The sequence below is a fragment of the Scylla paramamosain genome, chromosome 3 (genome assembly GCF_035594125.1).
Source record: "Scylla paramamosain isolate STU-SP2022 chromosome 3, ASM3559412v1, whole genome shotgun sequence".
Lineage (NCBI taxonomy): Eukaryota > Metazoa > Arthropoda > Malacostraca > Decapoda > Portunidae > Scylla > Scylla paramamosain.
In genome coordinates, this window is record NC_087153.1 from 23056403 (window position 1) to 23080729 (window position 24327).

Genomic DNA, 24327 nt, shown 5'->3' on the forward strand with positions numbered 1-24327 from the left:
ACAAGGTTTTATACCTATATTCACAATATCTCTTGAGTTATGGCCTGAATAATCCCTATTCTGTTAACTTTTTCATCTTGAATGATGGTATTTCTCTCTTGTGAAAACTGCATAAATTCTGGTGAAATGCTTCAAAATACAGCTCTACTCAGCAACTTTGACTCCCATTTGGTCAATGAAAAGCACTGTAGGTGGCGAGATGCATCAATGTGCCTTGTTGCTCTAAATAGAGTAGAAGTGTGCACTGCATCTTGTCCACACACTCCTGCTCCACTACCATACATGCTCCTTGCATACCACAATCATAATGAGGGCACCCAAATGCATTAATTATCAAAAAGAGACAAGTTCTCTTTACAAGAAATGTGTCAAAAGAAATAAAGGACAGAAGAAATGAGGAAATGAGTGAGATGACATCATGCATGCTGAATCGCCCCCACCAGATGTCACACCTCTACCACATCAGTCTCTTGTGCTCCTACTTCTCAAAAGCATGATTCATCAAGATTTGGCATATGAGCTTCATTATCAGAAGAGCCAGAAAAGGATCCCAACAGTGAAAATTAAATACTTATAATAAGCAACCAAAACTGAAAAATTTATATCTTCATGCTGTTTGTGCAAGAATGAGTGATAACCGCATCTACTGTCTACCAAATGGATTTGAAACAAAAATAAGACTGGAATAAGTACAGTGAGTAAATGCTGATCTTGCATCGCAGCAGCACAGTCTGCTCAGGGAGTGCTATGGGGAGTTTAGTAAACTAGTGATTGTCAACAGGCATCAGCACCAGACATGTCTCCTCACACAATGGAGCAATATCAAATGTCTATAGTATCATTCTATATACAAGAAAATACAATTAGCTTATATGATATACTTTTCTACACAATTCCTTTGAAGTAGTAACACAGGTAAAATTGAACTCTATTCATGAGCAAAAGCATTTAAGTTGATTTTCTAGTGAACATGGCACTTAGATTTATTTGCTCATCTCAAGGTTTCCAAAAAAGTATACCATTGATCAGAAGTGTATTAATGCAGATGACCATAAAAATTTAAACAATGTGTCTGTCCCATTTAAAACTCCAAATTACATACATCAACTTCCTAGAATATGGAAACAACAATTTTAATTGAAAACTGGCAACTCAAGTGTTCTGGCAAGAGTAATGCTGTGTATCTAACCTAAACAAACATCTGACAGGCCCACCTTCGCTGAAGTTTACAGACACGTAGCTAGACAATTACTGCTGCAGTGTCCATGCCACTACTCCATGAACCTGTGGCTTCCTGTGTTCCTCTCCCATTTATGCCAAAGCAGTCCTGAGAGATTTTTGTTTTTGTGTTCAATTACTTTGCCGCGTCACTCATTTTGTGTAAGAGATGCTAAAATCCCCACGAAAATACTGCATTCCCACCATATAAGACATACCAGAGTATAAGACGCACCTATAATTTGAAGGGGGATATTTATGAAAAAAATAAAAAAAGCCTCACTTTTCCCTGAACTTCATTCATAGCCCACCCCTCAATCAGGCTTTGGTCTAAGTTGCAGCTCAAACTAACACAGAAAAGTAGAAAACATCATACCAGTTTATCAGTGATCATAACTGTTGCTGAACAATTATGACTATGATACTAACTTATGTTGCTTTCTGCCTTTCTCTGTGTTCAAGAGTTCCACTATTGGCTGAATAGTTACAGTGCTCCTACCCTGCTGTTGACTTGAAATGGTACACAAAACACTCCTTGCGCATGTTAAAGTTTCTGATCTTGATCTTGATGCTACAGGTTTTTATGTTTTAGCATTATTTTGTTCATAACCATCATCTAGTAATTTTTAGCACTATTTCAATTTGTAATCATTATCTAATAATATATAAACATACATATTTAATTCTAGGGTCAAACAGTGTTGTTTAGGTGTTACTCTAGTACCAGTAACCATAACCCACAGACCTACCCAAACCTGTAACCATAACCCATAGGCCTACCTAAACCTAACCATTGCAGTATAAGATGCAGGGAGATTTTTGGAGATTTTTTTTGGAAAAGTGTCTTATATAGCAGGAAATACAGTAATCACACCCATATATCACAATGTTACTGAGTATGTTATGTCATACTATATAGTACAGTCTTATTTTTTATCTTTTCATGGTCCAAATCAAGATTTTATTTTAGACTTGCACCTTGCTTAGTCAAACTCTTTCAGCTCTGTCTGTCAACATCTACCTTTCCTTCTTGCTGAAGTTTGCCTACATTCAACCTGTTCCTAAAAAGGGTGACTGTTCTAATCCCTCAAACTACTGTCCTATTGCTTTAATTTCCGGCCTATCTAAAGTTTTTGAATCTATCCTCAACAGGAAGATTCTTAAACATCTATCACTTCACAACCTTCTATCTGATCGCCAGTATGGGTTCTGTCAAGACCGCTCTTCTAGTGATCTTCTGGCTTTCCTTACTGAGTCTTGGTCGTCCTCTTTTAGAGATTTTGGTGAAACGTTTGCTGTTGCCTTGGACATATCAAAAGCTTTTGATAGAGTCTGGCACAAAGCTTTGATTTCCAAACTACCCTCCTACGGCTTCTATCCTTCTCTCTGCAACTTCATCTCAAGTTTCCTTTCTGACCATTCTATTGCTGCTGTGGTAGACGGTCACTGTTCTTCTCCTAAATCTATTAACAGTGGTGTTCCTCAGGGTTCTCTCCTGTCACCCACTCTCTTCTTATTATTCATTAATGATCTTCTAAACCAAACTTCTTGTCCTATCCACTCCTACGCTGATGATACCACCCTGCACTTTTCCATGTCTTTTCATAGATGTCCAACCCTTCAGGAGGTAAACATTTCACGCAGGGAAGCCACAGAACGCCTGACTTCTGATCTTTCTAAAATTTCTGATTGGGGCAGAGCAAACTTGGTATTGTTCAATGCCTCAAAAACTCAATTCCTCCATCTATCAAGTCGACACAACCTTCCAGACAACTATCCCCTCTTCTTCAATGACACTCAACTGTCCCCCTCTTCTACACTGAACATCCTCAGTCTGTCCTTTACTTATAATCTGAACTGGAAACTTCACATCTCATCTCTAGCTAAAACAGCTTCTATGAAGTTAGGGGTTCTGAGATGTCTCCGCCAGTTTTTCTCATCCCCCCAGCTGCTAACTCTGTACAAGGGCCATATCTGTCCATGTATGGAGTATGCTTCACATGTCTGGGGGGTTCCATTCATACTGCTCTTCTAGACATGGTGGAATCAAAAGCTTTTCGTCTCATCAATTCCTCTCCTCTAACTGACTGTCTTCAGCCTCTCTCTCACCGCCACAATGTTGCATCTCTAGCTGTCTTCTACCACTATTTTCATGCTAACTGCTCTTCTGATCTTGCTAACTGCATGCCTCCCCTCCTTCCGCGGCCTCGCTGCACAAGACTTTCTTCTTTCTCTCACCCCTATTCTGTCCACCTCTCTAACGCAAGAGTTAACCAGTATTCTCAATCATTCATCCCTTTCTCTGGTAAACTCTGGAACTCCCTGCCTGCTTCTGTATTTCCACCTTCCTATGACTTGAATTCCTTCAAGAGGGAGGTTTCAAGACACTTATTCATCAATTTTTGATCACTGGTTTGATCCTTTTATGGGACTGGCATCTCAGTGGGCATTTTTTTTAATTAGATTTTTGTTGCCCTTGGCCAGTGTCCTTCCTACATAATAAAAAAAATAAAATAAAAAAAATGCTGTACTTAAAATACTGAAAACAGTATTACTGACTAATAAAAAATATTTTTGATCAACTCTCTAAATTATCCATACAAGATATTTAGAAGTTGATGAAGAATTTTGGAAGTATCATAATGATCAATGTTTTAAACATCTGTATGCACATGGGATTTACAATTACAAAATTTTAGCTTGTGTCACGAGGGAAGATGCAGTAGCAACGACATCAAGCAGATTAGTCCCAAAAACTCCCCCAATTACTTAAGGTCTCCCAGCAAGCATAAAAAATGGGCTGAGATAAATTGACTTATGGGTATCTCAAATGCATCTTTCCTCCTTACTCACGCCCATAGCAACAATGACCAGTATAAATTACTAGAATCTGTATTCACTGTGTCTTTGGTGACACATGGATTCTGGAAGTTTCGTGTTTTTAAAATTCACGTTTTGCTATATCATTACCATTCAAGCCCAATATGTGAAGATCTATGATGGAATGATATCACTTGATTTCTGTCTTGCACTCATCGCTATAAACACCACAGCATGAACAGAACGCAATGTGTTGCACTGTGAGAACAGAGCCAATCACATGTCACCAGACACAATGAACACTAATACTAGTGACCTGCTTAATACTGGTCATTGTTGCTATTGGTGTGAGCAAGGAGGAAAGATGCACTTGAGATTTCAATAAGTCAATTTGTCCCACCCTAATTTTTATGCTTGCTGTAAGGCCTTAAGTAAAATGCACTCCCCAAGTAGCACTGTTGCCATGACACAAGATCAGCATTTGCTGACTGTAGCCTAGGCAACTATGATACTCTGTCATGAGAGATGATATCCAAAATGTGGAAACAGGGGGCCAGAAGTAAAAACTACCTTTCTAAGGTTCAACAAGCCCTTAAGTTCATAATAAGAAAAAGTAAACTAGTAATATACAGAAACTGTCTCGAAAAAAGAAGATGGCAATCTGGACACTAAGCTTGCTCTGCCCCAGTCAGGAATCTTTTTGAGAGATCATAAGTCAGGCATTCTGTGGCTTCCCTGCATGAGCTGCTTAATTCCTGAAAAGTTGGGCATCTTAAGCACAGATGGAAAAGTGCAGAGTGGTATTATCAGTGTAGGAGTGGATAGGAAAATATAAGTTTGGTTTAGATCACTGATAAATAATATGAAGAGAGTGGGTGACAAGACAGAACACTGAGAAACACCACTGTTGATAGACTTATGAGAAGAACAGTGACCATCTAACACAGCAGCAATAGAACAGTCAGAAAGGAAACTTGAGATGAAGTTAGAGAGAAGGCTAGAAGCCACAGGAGGATAATTTGAAAATCAAAGCTTTATGCAAGACTCTATCAAGTGATTTTTGATATGTCTAAGGCAATGCTATGTTAAAAAAGCATGACCAAGACACAATAAAGAAGGCCAGATCTCCAACAGAGCAGTCAAAAAAGAACCCATACTGGCAATCAAATATTAGATTATGAAGTGATAGATATATAAGAATCTTCCTGTTGAGGATAGATTAAAAAACTTTTAGATAAGCAGGAAATTAAATCAACAGAGTGGCAGTTTGAGGGATTAGAGAAGTTATCCTTTTTAGGAACAGGCTGAATGAAGGCAGACTTTCAGCAAGAAGGAAAGATTGATGCAGGCAGACAAAGATGATATAAATAGACTAAACAAGGTGCTGGCACAGAAGGACTGTTTTGGAGAACAAGAGGAGAGACTCCTATCAGGTCCATAAGCCTTCTAAGAGTTAAGGCCAGTGAGGACATGTAAAGGACCATTGCAAAGGATCTTAATAGGAGGTATGAAATAGACAGAGGGTGAAGGATAAGGAGGAACAAGCCCTGAATCATCCAAGGTCGGGTTTTTAGCATAGCTTTGAGCAGAGTTCAGCTTTAGAGATAAATGAGATGGAAGTGGTACCATAAGATTGGAACTGAGGAGGGAATGATAAAGGAAAGTTGTTGGAGATATATATATTTGGCTAGGTGCCAGCAGTCACATGGGGACTTTGATAAAAAAAAAATTGACATTTTCTGTTAATGAAAGAGTTTTAAACCAAGAGTATGAAAACTATTAGTATTTTAACATACCAGAGATATTTTCAAATTCTGTGGTACAAAAAAATTGTTATAAACATTTTCACTTCTGCTAAAGTAAAAGAAAAGAAAAGAAAAAATGCTCTAATAAATCAGACCTCAGAATGGCCTTTGCTACATGTGAAGCACATATCACTACAATAAGAACTGCTGGACAGACTTTAAAAATACCATTGGGAGAGGAATGGTGAGCAGTTGTTTAAAAATGGATGGGGCAACTTTGCACTGTAACAGTGGAACCTCGGGATACGAATGATCCCAAGTACAAACATTTCAGAATACAACCAAAAAATCTAACAATTTGCCTTCAGGATATGAACGCTGACTTGAAATATGCACACCTTGTCACCTGCTCAGCAGTTACATGTCGACCCGCTGTCAAGAAATACCTGACAGAGAGGTCTGATGCTGAAAGTGCTCCTCATCATAGACAATGCACAAATGCATCCTAAGGGATTGGAAGCATCCTTGTTGGAGAAGTTCTTCATAATCACAAAGTTCCTTCCTGCCAACACCACTCTTACTGCAACTGATGGACCAACTTGTCACTGCCAACTTCAAGAAGCTCTACACCCTGGCCTTATTCTAGCAGTGTTTTGCTATAACCAATGATGCACATTATTGACCCTCACAGAGTTCTTAAAAAAATCACATTAACATTCTAAATTGTGTCAATGATTGACAAGGCATGGACTGTTGTAACTCAATGGACCTTGAACTAAGCATGGCGAAAGTTGTGGCCCGAATCTGTTTCAAAGTGCAACTGTGAGGGGGGTGAGGATATCTCAATTGCTGAGGTGATTGTATCACTAGGTAAGACCTTGGGACTCCAAGCTGATGATGCCAACTTTGAGAAGTTGGTCCAGGACCACAATGAGGAACTGAGGAACTGCTGGCACTCTGAACCAAGGAGCAGAGAATAGTAAGAGAGATTTCCTCAGGAGAGGAGATTACAGAAAATGTTTCCTCCACTGACATAAAGATGTGCAGCATGTGGCAGGAGATAGGTCTTTCACAGAAAAAAAATCCTTCCTGAACAAGATACTAGGCAGTCCCTAAACCTCTTTAATGACAACGTAAGAAAGTGTCACATGACCATTTCTTGGTCCGTTAAGAGGGAGTGATGCATCATCACGAAGATGATGTCAATGATCCCAACGATCCACCACCAGGGCCAAATAGCTTCGTTCCTCAAAGGAAGAGGTAGAGAGAGTCCATTCCCGAAGCTACACTGCCTCTAGTTTCCATGGAAGGGGACTCTCCTTTCAAGCAATAACCTCCTCTCCCCTCACCCACCCCTCATCATCTCCTATACATCAAGAACTTTCCTTAACCAAGGTAAACTGACATTAAATAGTTATTAATTTTAAGTTTCAATTTTTTTTTTTTTATTATTATTATTATTCAGCAAACATACAAGATTGTCTAGTTGAAATAGTTCATAAAATGTTAATATTGTACTTTATGCTTTAAATTACAAAATGCCCATTGTTTTGGCATGCTGGGACAGATTATTTAATTTCCCTTTATTTCCTATGGAAAAATTCATTTCAGGATATGACCAAAATCAAATAAGACCAACTTTTTGGAACGAATTAAGTTTGTATCCTGAGGTTCCACTGTACTGATCTTGACTTCTCATAAAAATTTAATGGCAAACCAATGATATGATACTCAGGGCAGAGAAATATGAATTAAGCAAAAGAGAACTAGAAAAGCACAGCATCTGAGAGATGAAGTTGGGAACAGAAATGCAAAGAGACACTGGAGGTAGTCTTCATATTGGACCAGTTCTGCTATCAGAAGGATGTCTTGTAAGACTGGACCAGAAGGATAGCATATGCAAGAAAATTGAGATATCAAGCTTGTTGGTCAACAGCAGGATGCACTTAAGAAAACTGCAAATTTCTACTGCACATATGCAATACTGATGATTTCTGGTGCTTAAACACGGTCAACAATCGAAGAGATAAAGAGGAAAATAGAACAAAATGACTGCAGGATATCACTATACATGGGGTATATAAATTAGAAAGACAGGGTATGGACAGGGTATATAAAGCAGTGATAATGTATGAACTGGATGATATGATGAATATGCTGAGGATGTATAGACTTGTATCTGTCTAGCCAGAACAGATGTCAATGCTTGGATGATGGTTTCAGCCTCTTACTTAGAGGCCTCTCCAATCTACAAGTTTTATTTTTACCCTGAGGCTGCATTTACACCAAAATAAATCAATTTGATTGAGTTCATGAAGAATCAACACAATTCATGATTAATCTTGATTTGCCAAGTAACTGTTTACACCAAGCAAATTGAGTCAATTCAAATCATGCCAGTTCATGGCAATTCTAGTCAATGATTTATGGGGGCACATTTTTTCATCAGTCACAGCCATTCCACCAAGGAGTGAGCATCATGTTTTTGGATGACCTGATCAATTTAATACCCAAAAGACATCTTATACTTACACTAAAATAAAGAAAGTGAGAAAAATGCGCTCAAAGTTTGGCAAACTTCCACCAACTGTAACTTTTATTATATATGCTATTACAATGAGCTATGTCTCAAAATGACCAGTAGACAATCAAAATCATGATTGTCTCAAAAATGTTTGAGATCATGATATTCGCTACCTAATTTTTGCATATTTTTTTTGCAAATTGTTATGGTTTTGGAAATTTACCGAAATTTGAGAGCATTTTTTCTCTGAATACTGCACACAATAATATTTTGTGCATACTGGAAGATAAAAACACAAATTAATGATATCAACAATAACATTAAATGGAAAAATGGTGAAGAAACTGGCCAATGGCTTAAGGGCCACTCATCCAGTTACTAATACATAGCAGAAAAGCTAGGAACATCCTTTCTGTTCCAAGACACCAAAACAAAAGGAACTAATGGCAGGTGAAGGCAACTGGCAGAGAGCATCACATTATCAGAAGGGAGGGCTCTGATCCAGCACTGGAGTGAGCCACCCATCTGATGTGAAATTTGCCCAAGAAAATTTTCCAAATTATAATGGCTACTCATCCTGGATGGGCAGCCCTTGTAACACAGAATATTGCTCAGCAGTGTGTTATGCTTGCACAGATGGTCAACTAGACATCAAAATTATTCTCTCCTTGCATAGATTTTCGACCTTACTGATGGGACACTCATCCACTCCTAGATGAAGGTTAGAAAGTGCTATACACAGTTATCTCGGTTTTAGCTGAGGTGGAGCAAGCAGCCCTTCTAATGTGGGACACCTCATATGATTCCTGTAATCCTGTGCATTAAGAGCAGGATGCTGTCAAGTCAACAAGCATTTTAAATTGTTGTGTTCATTTTAAAGAAATAAAAAAATATATTCTTAAGTCAAATTCAGGTCTCCTAGTATTAAATTCATGCACCCATACTATTGTTTGATGCCTATGACTGTGCTTCCTCTGCCACAGCAACACCACTAATTCAGCAAGAGCATATATTTCCATATTCATCAAAAGCAGTGTACACACTACTGCCTGTTGATTCTGACAATTTGTCTCAGTCATTGGGAACAGTGCTGACTCAAAATGACTTGAGTCAAATGATTCATCATGAATCTAATTCATTCAATTCTCTTGGAGTAAACCTAGTTCACTCATTCTGATTGAGGCAAATCAGGCCTCTTCACCACTAGACAACAAAATGCTAATGGATCACAAATGTTGAAAAATTCAAATAAATTTTTAAAAAGTATGAACCTGAAAAAAGATGTTTATTCCACTTCTTATTCTATGCTGATTTGTCATAGAACTAAAAAAGAAGAATTTCATCAAAAGGAAATTATGTACTCATATTTCCTATGATAGGAGGGAAGTATAAGCAGTAAATAAAGTCATTCTGTTTGATAATCCAACTTATTGAGATTTCTGGATATGACTGTAAACTTAGATCAAGGAGGGTGCCAACATTCTGACTACTCAATTCAAAATTACTGAAACTTCTTACAAGATGAGTCAGCATTAATGAAAATACTATCTATGAACCACACCCTATTCAGTGTTTTAAATTCCTCTTCTGTATCATAAAACAATGAAATAAATCATATTTCATCCTAGTATTCACTTATGAAATTAAATCTTCAGCTTTATAATTAATCATCTACACATACTTACGTGGATTTCATACTTCCAACTGTTCACAGCTTCATCCGTGAGAATTTTCGTAAAAGATATAGTCAGACCTTCCCTAAAGAATCTCTGACATGCCTCACTTCTAGTATCTAGTCCTGGGGAAAAATTATATTCAGATATATAAACCAAATTAGCAGTGGTTATAATGCAATCATAATTATGCAATAATTTCAGTTTAATAACATGCAAATCAATTTAATAAAACTTATATAGTCAAAGCAGAATTAAACCTATGAAATCAGTGTTGTGGCAACTCACCTCTCTGACAAAGATCAATGGATGCCTCAAGAAGTACCTCCAACTCACACTTGGGCAGGACAGGGACAACCCACCTTTGCCGGTGGATCATCTCATCAAGGCGGCTCAGGGGATCGAGAGGGAAGTCTGGCTCTGCCCCACCCATGTCTTCCCCTTCCCCTTCACCCGGCACTTCCCCATCCCCACCCTCCCAAGGAGAAAAATTTATGAATACCTTTAGGAAGGAGATATAGAAATGGATGAGAAATTAATTTGAGTTCCATCTTCTTTCTCCCTTTAACATGAAGATCTCTGGGGCCGTATTCACAAAGCTATCTTACTGAGTCATAGCAATGAAACATGCCATAGTGAGAATAAAATGGGACACTCTTATCATAACTTAAAAAGTTATCATAAACTGAACACTTCAGCCAAAAATACAGATAAGATCCTAAGACAGGGTCCACCCTGTCTTACCATGCATTATGAGACACACTCCCACTATCAAGATAGCCACTCCAGAACATCTGCTTTGGAATCATTTACTGTTTTTTTATTTTTATTTTTCATTTTTTTTTTTTATGTAGGAGGGACACCAGCCAAAAGCAACAAAACTGCAATAAAAAAAAAAGGCCCACTGAGGTGCCAGTCCCTGAACAGAGTCGAAAGAGGGAGTCAAAAATTACGGGATAAGTGTCTTGAAACCTCCCTTTTGAAAGAGTTCAAGTCATAGGAAGATGGAAATACAGAAGCAGGCAGGGAGTTCCAGAGTTTACCTGAGAAGGAGATGAATGATTGAGAATACTGGTTAACTCTTGCATTAGAGAGGTGGACAGAATAGGGGTGAGAGAAAGAAAAAAAATCTTGTGCAGCGAGGGCAAGGGAGGAGGGGAGGCATGCAGTTAGCAATATCAGAGGAGCAGTTGGCATGAAAATAGCAGAAGATAGCAAGAGATGCAACATTGCAGCGATGAGAAAGAGGCCAAAGACAATCAGTTAGAGGAGAAGAGCTGATAAGACGAAAACCTTTTCATTCCACTCTGTCTAAACGAGTGGTATGAGTGGAACCCCCCTTACATATGAAGCATACTCATGGACAGATAAGGCCCCTGTATGGAGCTCAGGGGGTGAGAAAAACAGGCAGCGATGACTCAGAATGGCTAACTTCATAGAAGCTATTTTAGCTACAGATGAGATGTGAAGTTTACATTACAGTTTAGGAGGATTTTTAGTATAGAAGAGGGAGACAATTGAGTGTCATTGGAGAAGAGGAGAAAATTGTCTGGAAGGCTGTGTCAAGATGATAGATGGAGGAATTGAGTTTTGAGGCATTGAACAGGGCCTATTTCACAGTAGCTTCCTGTTGTTGTGATCATTACCAATGAGTGGTGATGTCCACCATCACCAACAAATCTGATTTCACAGACATTTTTCACAGCATTGTTTGTTTTGATTCTTACCAGAAATTGGAACCTTTGGTAACACTGGCTTCAGAGTTGCTGGGCCTCCCCAAAGGAGCTTACCAATGTAATTATTTCTTGCAATTATCACAAGTTCTTATCCTCTTGTTCTTGTCTTATTTCCTAAATTGTATATTCAAATTATTTAGCAATACATTTTGTAGGCTATAAGAGCAAAATGATAAAATTTATGAAGAATTTGAATGGCAGTGAGAATTCACTTCACCAGACGATGATAACTTCACTACCTGTCACCCTTATTTCATCTACTATGCCTCCTTAGTTAAAATCTGTAATAATCCTCACATACACATAGGGTGTCACCTAAGAGAGATACTAGAAAATACTGAAATAACACTACTATTTGCATCAGAGGGCTAGGCTTGCTTCCATTAGGCAAGATTTAGATTAATTCAGTTCATTAACTTAATTACTAATCCTTTACATGGGTAAATCATGATTAAAAAAAAACATCATATTTTTGCTGCAAAATAAATAATCATGGTCTTAAAATTAGTTGGCTAGGGTTATTTCCATAAAAACCCAAAATATTTCAATCTAACAATATAAGTGTACAGCATGGAGGAAGAGAGAAACAGATGATTTATTATGTACTTGATTGGCATACGCAGAGTTTGGTAAATGTTTGGGAAGAATTTGAATCACAAAATGTAACCATGTTTGCAATAGATGGATATTGTGTTGAAGGCACCAGTGATGTATTTCAATTTTCCATGCCTTTCTCTCTCTCTTTTAGTGCTGGTGTGGTCAGTTCTTTTGTCGTGAATTGACTCGTTTTGTCTAACAAGGGGTATCCAGCATACCAACATTACCGAATCAGGGGTATTCATTTTGTTATGATCGTTACCAGGTTGGGATCACCGAAACCACGAAAACGACCGTGAAATCAGATCGAGGTGTTGGTAATGCCCATTACCAGGTTGGTAAGGCTCTTGCTTGGGAACATTACCAGGCGACTGTGAAATTGCCCCGAAGTTTGCTTTGTCCCAATCAGAAGTTTTAGAAAGATTAGAAACTTTTTACTTCCTGAGGGGATGTCTAAGAAAAGACATGGAAAAGTACATGGTGGTATCATCAGCATAGAGAGGAAATTTACCCAGAAAGGACATACTGAAAGAACTCAGTGACACAGAACTCATCAGAAGATACCATTTACACCAGTGTTCTTCAAACATTTTTCATCATGACCCAGTGTGATTTTATATACTTCTTTCACTACCCAGTATGTCTATTCCATTATTCTTTTATACCTCCAATATGCAAACTAATTTACACACACACACACACACACACACACACACACACAGAGCTGAACTAGCACTTTGAGTGGATGTGTTGCAGGCAGGCTCCAGAAATACAGCATTTCCAGATAGAAGTTTGACTAAACAGTCTCCAGGTCTAAGCTGTAGTCACATAAGGGTATGGAGCTGAGCTATATATACTGTTCCACCTTGTAGTAAAAATTAATTAGGGAAATGGCAGAGGATGGTGGTACACAATCGGATCAGCTGATAAATGTAAACAAATGGCTGAGGACAGACAAAATGGCTGGAAGACACTCATAAAAGTTCAGGTATGAAGGACTTTAGAAGATTTAAACCAGAGGAAACAGAAATACCAAAGATGACTGTATTTAGGAAACTTCTGATGCTTGAATAAACTGTTCATGAATTGATGGTTTGGGTAGCTTCCCTAGAAAGGAAAAATAGTGAACTAAGGAAAAACTGTGGCAGTTATGCAGAGAAAGTTAAGGATTGTATTAAGAAAGTGGATATAAACACAGAAAATGTCAACGAAATTAATAAGAGGCAACAGGATTGGACAAAGAAGCAGGAATATAAGATGAATATAAAAGACATTATGGAAATGCAGTTTAAGGAAGAAATGGAAAATTATGTGATGAAAGTAATCAAGCAAAAGGAAAAGTTAGTTAGGGACACAGTAAAAAAGAAAAAGTGTGTCAAGGATGTCAAGGATGGTGTCAAGGATAAAGTGAAACCTATCAAATACAAAAGAGAGAAATTTGATAAAGCATTAGTCAAGAAAGTGATTAGTCAAGTTAAAGAGGAAAGTGACAGCACAATGGAAGAGACTGAAGAAGTGACAAAGATTGGCAAGTATGAGGAAGGAGGTTAACAGGCCAATAAAAGTTAGGTTTAGGTCTTGAATTGCTGATGAAACAGTAGTCTAATGCCTGAAAACTGTCACAAAAGAACAACTATAAACAGATATGAATAAGGAGAGACTAAAGTGAAGAGGAAAGAAAAAAATTAATATATTGAATCTAGCAAAAGAAAAAAATGGGAAATTAATCAAGGAAGAGAAAAGTAGTAGACATGAAATTAAAGAAATGGTACATAGGAAAGAGGGAGGAGAGGAGTTAAAAGAGCTAAAGGTGGCATTTACCAATATCAATGGGATATTATCAGCACAAGAAGAAATAAACAATTTCCTAAGAGAAAATAAGCCTGACATTATGGGAATTAATATTGGTGAAGGAAAGTACATGTGGATGAAAAATAGAAAAATGAAACAGGGTGGTGGCATAATAATGTTAATAAGAAAAGAGCTACAAGTGAAAGAAGTATTTTTTGGAGAAGGAAAAGTGGAAATGATTGAAGTGAAGACAAAACAAACAGGAAAAGGACTAAGGACCTTTGATGCAGTATATGTCCCACCTGAGACATCATCATGGGAGATAGTAGATTATGACACTCTATTGGAAGACACAAGAGATTGTCTGGACAAAATAATGAGTAAGAATGACAGGGTAGTACTGCTAGGGAATTTTAACTGCAAAGAAGTTTGTTGAGAAGATGTGACAACCACAGGAAGGGTCATGTCATGGGGATACAAACTCTTGATGTTGTTGATGGAGAAGACACTTAGCCAGTGGATTGGAGAGAATACATGATACAAGGAAAATGAAGAACCGTCAAGACTAGACTGAATATTTATAAACCAAAAATTGATGATGATACGGAATATAAATGTCCAATAAAAAGTGATCACATGGTAGTAGAACTAACTTTGAAAGAAGTTAAAGAAGAACCATGGAGAAGAAACCATAGGATTGGAAGATTCAATTATAAAAAAGGAAAATTCAATCAACTTATGAAATACTTTGAAGAAACTAATTGGAATAAGTTTAAAGAAGGGGAGTGGAAAGGAAATAGAGATAATTTGTTGAAATATATAATGGAGTGCAAAGATATATAGCAAAAGTAAGAGGAAGAGAAGTTGAACATAAGGACTGGTTTAATAAGTTATGAAATATCAAAAAGAGAAAGAGATACTGCTTGGAAAAAAAAAAAAAGGAAGAGAGGAAGAAAACAAAATTTGTGGGCAGAATATACAACAAAGGGAAATAAATTTGCTAAGATGTGAAGAGAAAGGTGTAGAAAATATGAGAAAGATATAACAGATGAATGCAAAGACCAATCTAAACTGTTCTACAGAGATGTCAACAATAAGGTACAATGAAAGGAAATAATAAAAAAATTTGAGATGGATGGCAAAGAATATGAAGATATTGAGGATATGGTGGAGGTGATGAGTAATGCTTTTCAGTCTTCACCAAAGAAAGCAAGTTTACAATACAAGGAAGTGAAGGTCCAGCAGTTAACTCTCTTGAAGAATTAAATGTAACTATGGAGAGGTTAGAAGTAGATAAAGCACACGGACCAGATAGTATATCAAACTGAGTTTTAAAGGAATGTAACAGTCATTTGGCAAAATATAACATATTGTTGAGTATTCATTAAAAGAGAGCAAGGTAGCAAAAGATTGGAAAAAGGCTGATACTGTGCCAATACCTAAAGGTGAGTGTAAAAAATACCCTCTGAATTACAGACCAGTATCATTAACATTAGTTGTGGCAAAAATATGTGAAAGAATTGTGAAAGATAGATGGATTAAATTCTTGGAAGATAATGGCAAGATAACTGATAGGCAATCTGGATTTCATAGAGGGAGATGGTGTACAACTAACTTAATTTATTTTTACTCAAGAATAATTGACATAGTACAAAAGCAAGATGGTTGGATGGATAGTACCTACCTAGATTTAAAAAAGGCAAATTTTGACAAGGTGCCACATAAGATATTCCTATGGAAGATAAAGAACATTGGTTGAGTGGGAGGGGGATGGAAGATTTCCTATGCAATAGAGAAATAAGACTAGTCATTAGAGATGAAAAGTAATCCTGAAGAAAAATAGTAAGTGGAGTACCTCAAATTTCAGTACTGGCTCCAGTCATGTTCAGTGTGTATATTAATGATATGACAGAAGGCATCAACAGCTATACAAGTTTATCTGCAGAAGATGTTAAATTGATGAAAAATAGAAATGGAGGAAGATCAGGAAGCTTTACAAGATTTGAACCAAACTGAAAAATGAAGCTGTAAATAGAAAATGAATTTTAATAAAAAAAAATGTAGCTTATTGAAATTTGGAAAGAGTAAAAAAGACAATCTGGTATGTGTAAGTTGGGAAATTATTATACTGGAAAAATAATAAAAGAAAATATCTTGGGGTGATAGTAGCAGACAAATTAACGGCTGACTGCCACATAAACAAGACTGTTGGGGAAACAATTAATCTAATAAGGCATATAAGAATGGAGAGTTTTCAGAACTAGTGGTTGTCACCAGGTGGCAGCACAGACACAAACTCTTCTCTCACATACAAGCAATATCATATATACCTACAGTGTTATTCTATTTACATGAAGATGCAATGGGCTTATATAATATATTTTTCTACGTAATCCCTTCTAAGTAGTAAAACAAGTAAAATCAAACTCTTTTCATGAACAAATGTATATAAGTTGATTTTCTAGTGAATCACCATTTAGATTTATTTGGTCATCTTAAGATTTCCAAACTAATACACTCTTGATTGGAAACGTCTTAATCTAGACGACAGCAAACATAAAGGCAACATGTCTGTGACAGTCAAAAGTCCAAATTACATAGATCTTCCTAGTTTATGGAAATGGCAATTTTAATAAAAAAAATTGGCAAGTGTCCTGGCAATAGTAATGCTGTATCTCTAACCAAAACAAACACCTGACTGAGACCTAATTGTGATACATAGACTAATGGAAGGACTGGAAAAGCTAGACAGCAACAAAATTGTAACAAAGGATACAAGAGACACTAGAGGACATGGAAAGCTGATAGAAAAAAAAAATTGTAGAAAAGATATCAAAAAGAATAGTTTTCTGTAGAGTAGTTGATTCATGGAACTGTCTAAACAAGGATGTGGTGCAAGCAAAAGCTACTCATAATTTCAAGGCCAAGTTAGATGACAACAGATACAGAGGTGGGACAGTACAAGCATAGCTCCTTTCCTATATGGCACAACTAGGTAATCATACACATGAATTAGAGAGATATCAGAGGGATTACTGCACACACACACACACACACACACACACAAACACACACACCATTATTACTTTTTAATTGTTCTTCATATTTCTGTTTACAATGTGGAGACCCACTGAACAAAAGCTTGCGACCCAGTATTGGGTCCTGACCCATACTTTGAAGAACCCTGATTAAATTTAGAGTGTGCAAGTATTCTCTTTGTCACCAACCTGATTTTTATTTAATTAATTTTTTTTTTTTTATGTAGGATGGACATCAGCCAAGGGAAACAAAAATCCAATAAAAACAAAAGTCCAGAGATGCCAGTCCATGGATAGGATCCGAAGCGATAGTCAAAAAGTGAAGGATAAGTGTCCTGAAACCTCCCTCTTGAAGGAATTTAAGTCATAGTAAGTGGAAATACAGAAAAAGGCAGGGAGTTCCTGAGTTTACCAGAGAAAGGGATGAATGACTGAGAATACTGGTTAACTTTTGCATTAGAGAGGTGGACAGAATAGGGGTGAGAGAAAGAAGAAAGTCTTGTGCAGCAACGTCACGGGAGGAGGAAAGGTATGCCGCTGGCAAGATCAGAAGAGCAGTTAGCATGAAAATAGCAGTAGAAGACAGCTAGAGATGCAACATTGCAGCGATAAGAAGGAGGGTGAAGACAGTCCGTTAGAGGAGAGGAGTTGACGAGTCAAAAAGCTTTTGATTCCATCCTAAGAGAGAGGTATGAGAGGGACACCCCCAGACATGTGAACATACTCCACACATGATTGGATAAGGCCTTTGTACAGAGTTGGCAGCTGGGAAGGTGAGAAAAACTGGCAGAGACATCTCAAAATGCCTAACTTCATAGAAACTGTTTTAGCTAGAGACGAGAAGTGAAGTTTCCAGTTTAGACTATAAGTAAAGGGGAGACCAAGGATGTTGAAAGTAGAAGAGGGGGACAGTTGAGTATCATTGAAGAAGAGAGGATAGTTGTCTGAAAGGTTGTGTCAAGTTGATAGATGGAGGAATTGTTTTTGAGGCATTGAACAATACCAAGTTTGCTCTGCCCCAATCAGAAATTTTAGAGAGATCAGAAGCCAGACATTCTGTGACATCCCTGCATGAACAGTTTGCTTCCTGAAGGGCTGGACATCTACGAAAAGACGTGGAAAAGTGCAGGATGGTATCATCAGCATAAGAGTGGATAGGACAAGAAGTTTGGTTTAGAAGATCGTAAATGAATAACAGGAATAGAGAGGGTGACAGGACAAGACTCTGAGAAACACCACTGTTATGAGTTTTAGAAGAACAGTGACCATCTACCACAGAAGCAATAGAATGATCAGAAAAGAAACTTGAGATGAAGTTACATAGAGAAGGATAGAAGCCGCAGGAGGGTAGTTTGGAAATCAAAGCTTTCTGCCAGACTCTCTCGAAAGCTCTTGATATAACCCATACTGGCGATCAGATAGAAGGTTGTGAAGTGGTAGAATCTTCCTGTTGAGGACAAATTCAAAACTTTAGAGAGGTTGGAAATTAATGCAATAGGATGATAGTTTGAGAGATTAGAATAGTCACCCTTTTTTGGAACAGGCTGAATTTAGATAAACTTCCAGCTAGAAGGAAAGGTAGATGTTGATAGACAGAGTTGGAAGAGTTTGACTAGGCAAGGTGCAAGCACAATTTTGGAGAACAATGGGAGGGACCCCATCAGGTTTATAAGCTTTCTGAGAGATAAGGCTAGCAAGGGCATGGAAAACATCATTGTGAAGGATTTTAGTAGGTAGCACAAAGTAGTTGTCTGAGGATGGAGGAGAGGGAGGAACAAGTTCAGAATCATCCAAGGTAGAGTTTCTGGCAAAGGTTTGAGCTAAGAGTTCAGCTTTAGAAACAGATAAGATGGCAGTGGTGCCATCATGTTAAAATAAAAGAGGGAAAGATGAATAAGCAAAGTTATTGGAGATGTTTTTGGGCAGGTGCCAAAAATTACAAGGGGAGTTAGATCTTGAAAGATTTTGACACTTTCTATTCATGAAGAGCACACACTTATTTAGGTCATGCTGATACAGGTTGGCCTGATTGGACAAAGCCTGTGTTAACTTGTGGTTTTGAGGAAATGAACAGATCAGACTTGACTAGTTTCACATCTTTTTATGTATATATACATATACATAAATTAATCATCAATATGATATAGAACTAAATTTTGATATGTAAAATATTCTTTTAAAACTTTTTTTTTTTTTGGGGGGGGAGGGTTCTGATGTTCTGTTGCTGCTATGGTACATGGTCACTGTTCTCCTAATTCTATTAACAGTGGTGTCCCTCAGGGTTCTGTCCTGTCACCCACTCTCTTCCTATTAATCATCAATCATCTTCTAAACCAAACTTCTTGTCCTATCCACTCCTAGGCTGATGATAGCACCTTGCACTTTTCCATGTCTTTTCATAGATTTCCAACCATTCAGGAATTAAACAGCTCATGCAGCAAAGCCACAAAATGCCTGACTTCTGATCTCTCTAAAATTTCTGATTGGGATAGAGCAAATTTAGTAATGTTCAGTGCCTCAAAAACTCAATTCCTCCATCTATCTTTCCCTTCTTCTTCAATGACCCTCAACTGCCTCCCTCTTTTACACTGCACATCCTTGGTCTATCCTTTACTTATAATCTAAACTGGAAACTTCACATCTCATCTCTAGCTAAAGCAGCTTCTATGAAGTTAAACATTTTATGTCGTTTCTGCCAGTTTTTCTCACCCCCTACCCCAACTGCTAACTCTTATTTGTCCATGTATGGAATATGCTTCACATGTATGGAGGGGTTCCACTCATACTGCTCTTTTAGACAGGTTGGAATCAAAAGCTTTTCATCATATTAATTCCTCTCCTCTAACTGTCTTCAGCCTCTCTCTCATTGCTGCGATGTTGCATCTCATGCTATCTTCTACTGATATTTTCACACTAACTGCTCCTCTAATGCTGATGATACCACCCTGCACTTTTCCACATCTTTTCATAGACGTCCAATCCTTCAGGAAGTAAACATTTCATGCAGGGAAGCCACAGAAGGCTTGACTTCTGATCTTTCTAGAATTTCTGATTGGGGCAGAGCAAACTTGGTATTGTTCAATGCCTCAAAAACTCAATTTCTCCATCTATCAACTCGACACAACCTTCCAGACAACTATCCCCTCTTCTTCAATGACACTCAACTGTCCCCCTCTTTTACACTGAATGTCCTCGGTCTGTCCTTTACTTATAATCTGAACTGGAAACTTCACATCTCATCTCTAGCTAAAACAGCTTCTATGAAGTTAGGCGTTCTGAGATGTCTCCGCCAGTTTTTCTCACCCCCCCCAGCTGCTAACTCTGTACAAGGACCTTATCATCCATGTATGGAGTATGCTTCACATGTCTGGGGGAGTTCCACTCATACTGCTCTTCTAGACAAGGTGGAATCAAAAGCTTTTCGTCTCATCAACTCCTCTCCTCTAACTGACTGTCTTCAGCCTCTCTCTCATCGCCGCAATGTTGCATCTCTAGCTGTCTTCTACCGCTATTTTCACGCTAACTGCTCTTCTGATTTTGCTAACTGCATGCCTCACCTCCTCCCACGGCCTTGCTGCACAAGATTTTCTTCTTTCTCTCACCCCTATTCTGTCCACCTCTCTAACGCAAGAGTTAACCAGTATTCTCAATCATTCGTCCCTTTCTCTGGTAAACTCTGGAACTTCCTGCCTGCTTCTGTATTTCCACCTTCCTATGACTTGAATTCCTTCAAGAGGGAGGTTTCAAGACACTTATCCTTCAATTTTTGACTACTGCTTTGGACCCTTTTTATGGAACTGGCATTTCAGTGGGCATCTTTTTTTTTTATTGGATTTTTGTTGCCCTTGGTCAGTGCCCCTCCTACATAAAAAAAAATAAATGAATAAAATAAATAAAAAAAAATCTTGCTAATTGCATGCCTTCCCTCCTCCCATGGTCTCAATGCACAAGACTTTCTTCTTTCTCTCATCCTTATTCTGTCCACCTCAATCATTCATACCTTTCTCTGGTAAACTCAAGAACTCCTAGCCTGCTTCTGTATTTCCTCCTCCCTATGACTTGAATTCTTTCAAGAGGGAGGTTTCAAGACACTTATCCTCGCTTTGTTTTTTATTATTTTAACTGACATTTCTTTGGGAACTGGCATTAAGTGGGCCTTTCTTTTTATTAAAAACTTTTGTTGCCCTTGGCCAGTGGCCCTCTTACACACACACACACGTACACACACTAGTTTTTTTTTCAATAAATTTTATGATGAAACAAAATTTTTTTTTTCCACAAAACATCCTTGCAAAACAAGGGTGTCTTATGCAGAGGTGCATCTAATAAATCATCAAATACAGTAATAAATGATAGCTCTTGCTTCAACTATTAGTATTTGAAATTAAAAGTGCTGCATTTGGCAAAAAGTTATAATAGACAGTTTTATTCAGTTCATAACTTATAACAAAAGATTTATGATAGGCATTCTAAGTTACGATATACATCTGCCTTCTCTATGACACATGCCTAAGTTTATGAAGAATACGGCCCCTGGTTCACAATAAACATAACCTCTTAATTGGTCTCATGTCATCCCTTCATCTAGCCTTTTTCCTTTTCCATCAAGCCATGAAACACCTTAAAATTCCTACCATAATCATGATCAGAAAATACCAGATTCCACATCAAAACCATCTTTCACAGGACATGAATCACATTAAAACAACTAAACATTACGAAATAATGAACATATGGTAATAAGAAAAGAGTTACAGTACACATACCTGTGGCGGAGTGTTTGGTGGCCCCTCCTGTGGGTGGTCCTGATTGGCTATCATTGCGATGGTCATAGCGCTGTTGTGAGGTGGCGGTGCAGGCCTGTCCCTCACCCAGTGGAACGACCAGATCCCGCACTTCTAACCATGCATCCACTTTGAACTGTCAAAGATATACTTCAAATAAAACTTTTTCTTTTGGTATATCAACAACTTCATATATTAATCAATAAGCACCATAAGCAAGCATCCACTGCAAGAAGAGAGAGAGAGAGAGAGAGAGAGAGAGAGAGAGAGAGAGAGAGAGAGAGAGAGAGAGAGAGAGAGAGAGAGAGAGAGAGAGAGAGAGAGAGAGAGAGAGAGAGAGAGAGAGAGAGAGAGAGAGAGAGAGAGAGAGAGAGAGAGAGAGAGAGAGAGAGAGAGGCTTGCTTCAGTCTGTTACTCATTAATAAGATAACACCTCTTGTGACAGTTTTTGTCACGAAAGTAATGGGAAACAGTGAAATAATATAATGAACTTAATATATGAAAGGTATCAGACTGACTATGCCCCTGTTGTAGGTTAAAAAACCAGCCATATTTTTAGTTGTACAATATGATCTCATACGTAATGAGCAGTAGGTACCAAAAAATACCTGTTTGATGTAAATTCATAAAATGCTAATATATTTAACCTAGGAGGAAAATCTCAAGTACAAAAAATTAGACCGAAGCCCTATTTTCACTCAACATATGGTATTGGCACTAATTCAGGTCTATAATCAAACATACGACATAAAATATAGAATAAAAAAGAGATGATGTAGGTAATTCACACGAGTTATGAAATCTGGTGTGCAACTAAAAGGAAAGGTTGTATCCAAGGCAGAAGGGAGACTACAGCTGCCACCTTCATCATCCTCTCTCTCCTCGCTCTCCAATGCCTTTTGTGGTAACTCCCCAAGATTATCTATGTCCTCCTCATCATCATCACTCAGTCTCTTGTCCTTTTTCATCCTGATTTGCCATAACTTTGCAAAGCTTATAATATTTTGTTTAATTATTAGGTGATAACTGTTTATCTTGTCATAAACTTTCTGCCCACAGGTTTCACTTAGCTCCTGGCTTAATTTCCATTGAAAAAGTAGCACCTTTCCCACCCAACGAGAATGATGTGTGGTAGTGGTGGTGATGTGAGAGGAGAAAGGGTGTCTGCCTGCGAACAGAAGGATGGGGAATGCTAATAACATCACACACTCAGCTAAGTGGTGGCTTGTTTGAAACATGCATCTGCAATCATTTTATTAGATTCAAAACTCGCCACATTAGATATGAATATGGGTAGAGTTCCAATAATGTTGTTAGATGAAAATTCATTAAATAGGAACTTGTTAGATGTGAGATCCAACCGTAAAGACTTATAAAGAGGCTATACAGTTGGCAACAAAAAAAAAAAAAAAAATTGTCAAAAAATCTCAATGTGTCTCAGCATCCATGCACCATTCACCAAGTTCTACCACCTTACATTGGACAGCAGATTTCTTACATATGACTTAGGAATTCAAGGCAGACAATGGTCTTTGATATTTTCACATATCAATGGTTTTAATTCAAGTTAGACAGTTGATTATCTAGCATACATTCACACACTGTTGTCCATTTCAAGTTACTGTTGCATATCTTTACATCTAACCTAACAATGGCTACTAAACTGTATATTACAAGTGGCAAAATAACACTTGTGCTAATATAACTGGTTTTGGGCAAAGAACTGTGTACCAGCTGGTAAAGAAGCTCAGAGATGGTAGCTAGAGATCTAACTCACGTCACTAATTCTAGATTACTGATATAAGTAGAATGAGAAATGTAATGGGCCAAAGTCATTCCCTAAGGAATCCCACTAATATTCTCATCCCATTCTTATTAACTTCCATTTGCTCAATCTTGCTCCCTTACAACTAAATTATGCTTTAATTCAGTGAAAAATTTCACAGTAAAATTTAATTCTGTTTAACAGTTAGTGATGGGGAATCCTACCTAAAGCTTTGAAATCCAGATATTACATAATACAGCTTGCCCATCACTAATCCAGCATCACTGGGATTTGTAGGGTAACATTTTGCTGAATTACACAGAGGTTAGTTTAGATTACACTTAATCCAACAGTTAACCACATCATCCTACCTTTAATATACCCTGCAAATCAGTACAAGCTGATTCATTCATGGGGCTGTACTGATACCACTTTTTCTTCTGATATCAATACTGATACTTAATTTCTGACCAATACCAATAGTATCTGTATAGCTGATACTGTTAGGAAAGAAACTGGGCAATTTTTCTTTGTTTCTTTGTCATAAACTGTTGAAGAGCCAATCCTGTATAATTAAAACAAGCTTCGCACAGACATATCATGGTCAAATTTTTTCAAAGTTCAAGCATATCTTTT

At 37.7% G+C, this 24327-nt stretch overlaps 1 protein-coding gene across 5 annotated transcripts in view; it reads right to left on the reverse strand.

The window, feature by feature from the left end:
- Positions 1-24327, reverse strand: part of LOC135092995 (probable ubiquitin carboxyl-terminal hydrolase FAF-X) — a 301879-nt gene that overhangs the window by 243322 nt on the left and 34230 nt on the right. For all 5 annotated transcript variants that reach the window (XM_063991852.1, XM_063991861.1, XM_063991828.1 and 2 more), the window contains exons 2-4: positions 21909-22062; positions 10269-10455; positions 9993-10105 (exon numbers count right to left, since the gene is read on the reverse strand). In XM_063991852.1, coding sequence (XP_063847922.1) covers positions 9993-10105; positions 10269-10455; positions 21909-21974 — 366 coding nt within the window. In that variant the 5' untranslated portion in view covers positions 21975-22062. The remainder of the gene's footprint in view (positions 1-9992; positions 10106-10268; positions 10456-21908; positions 22063-24327) is intronic.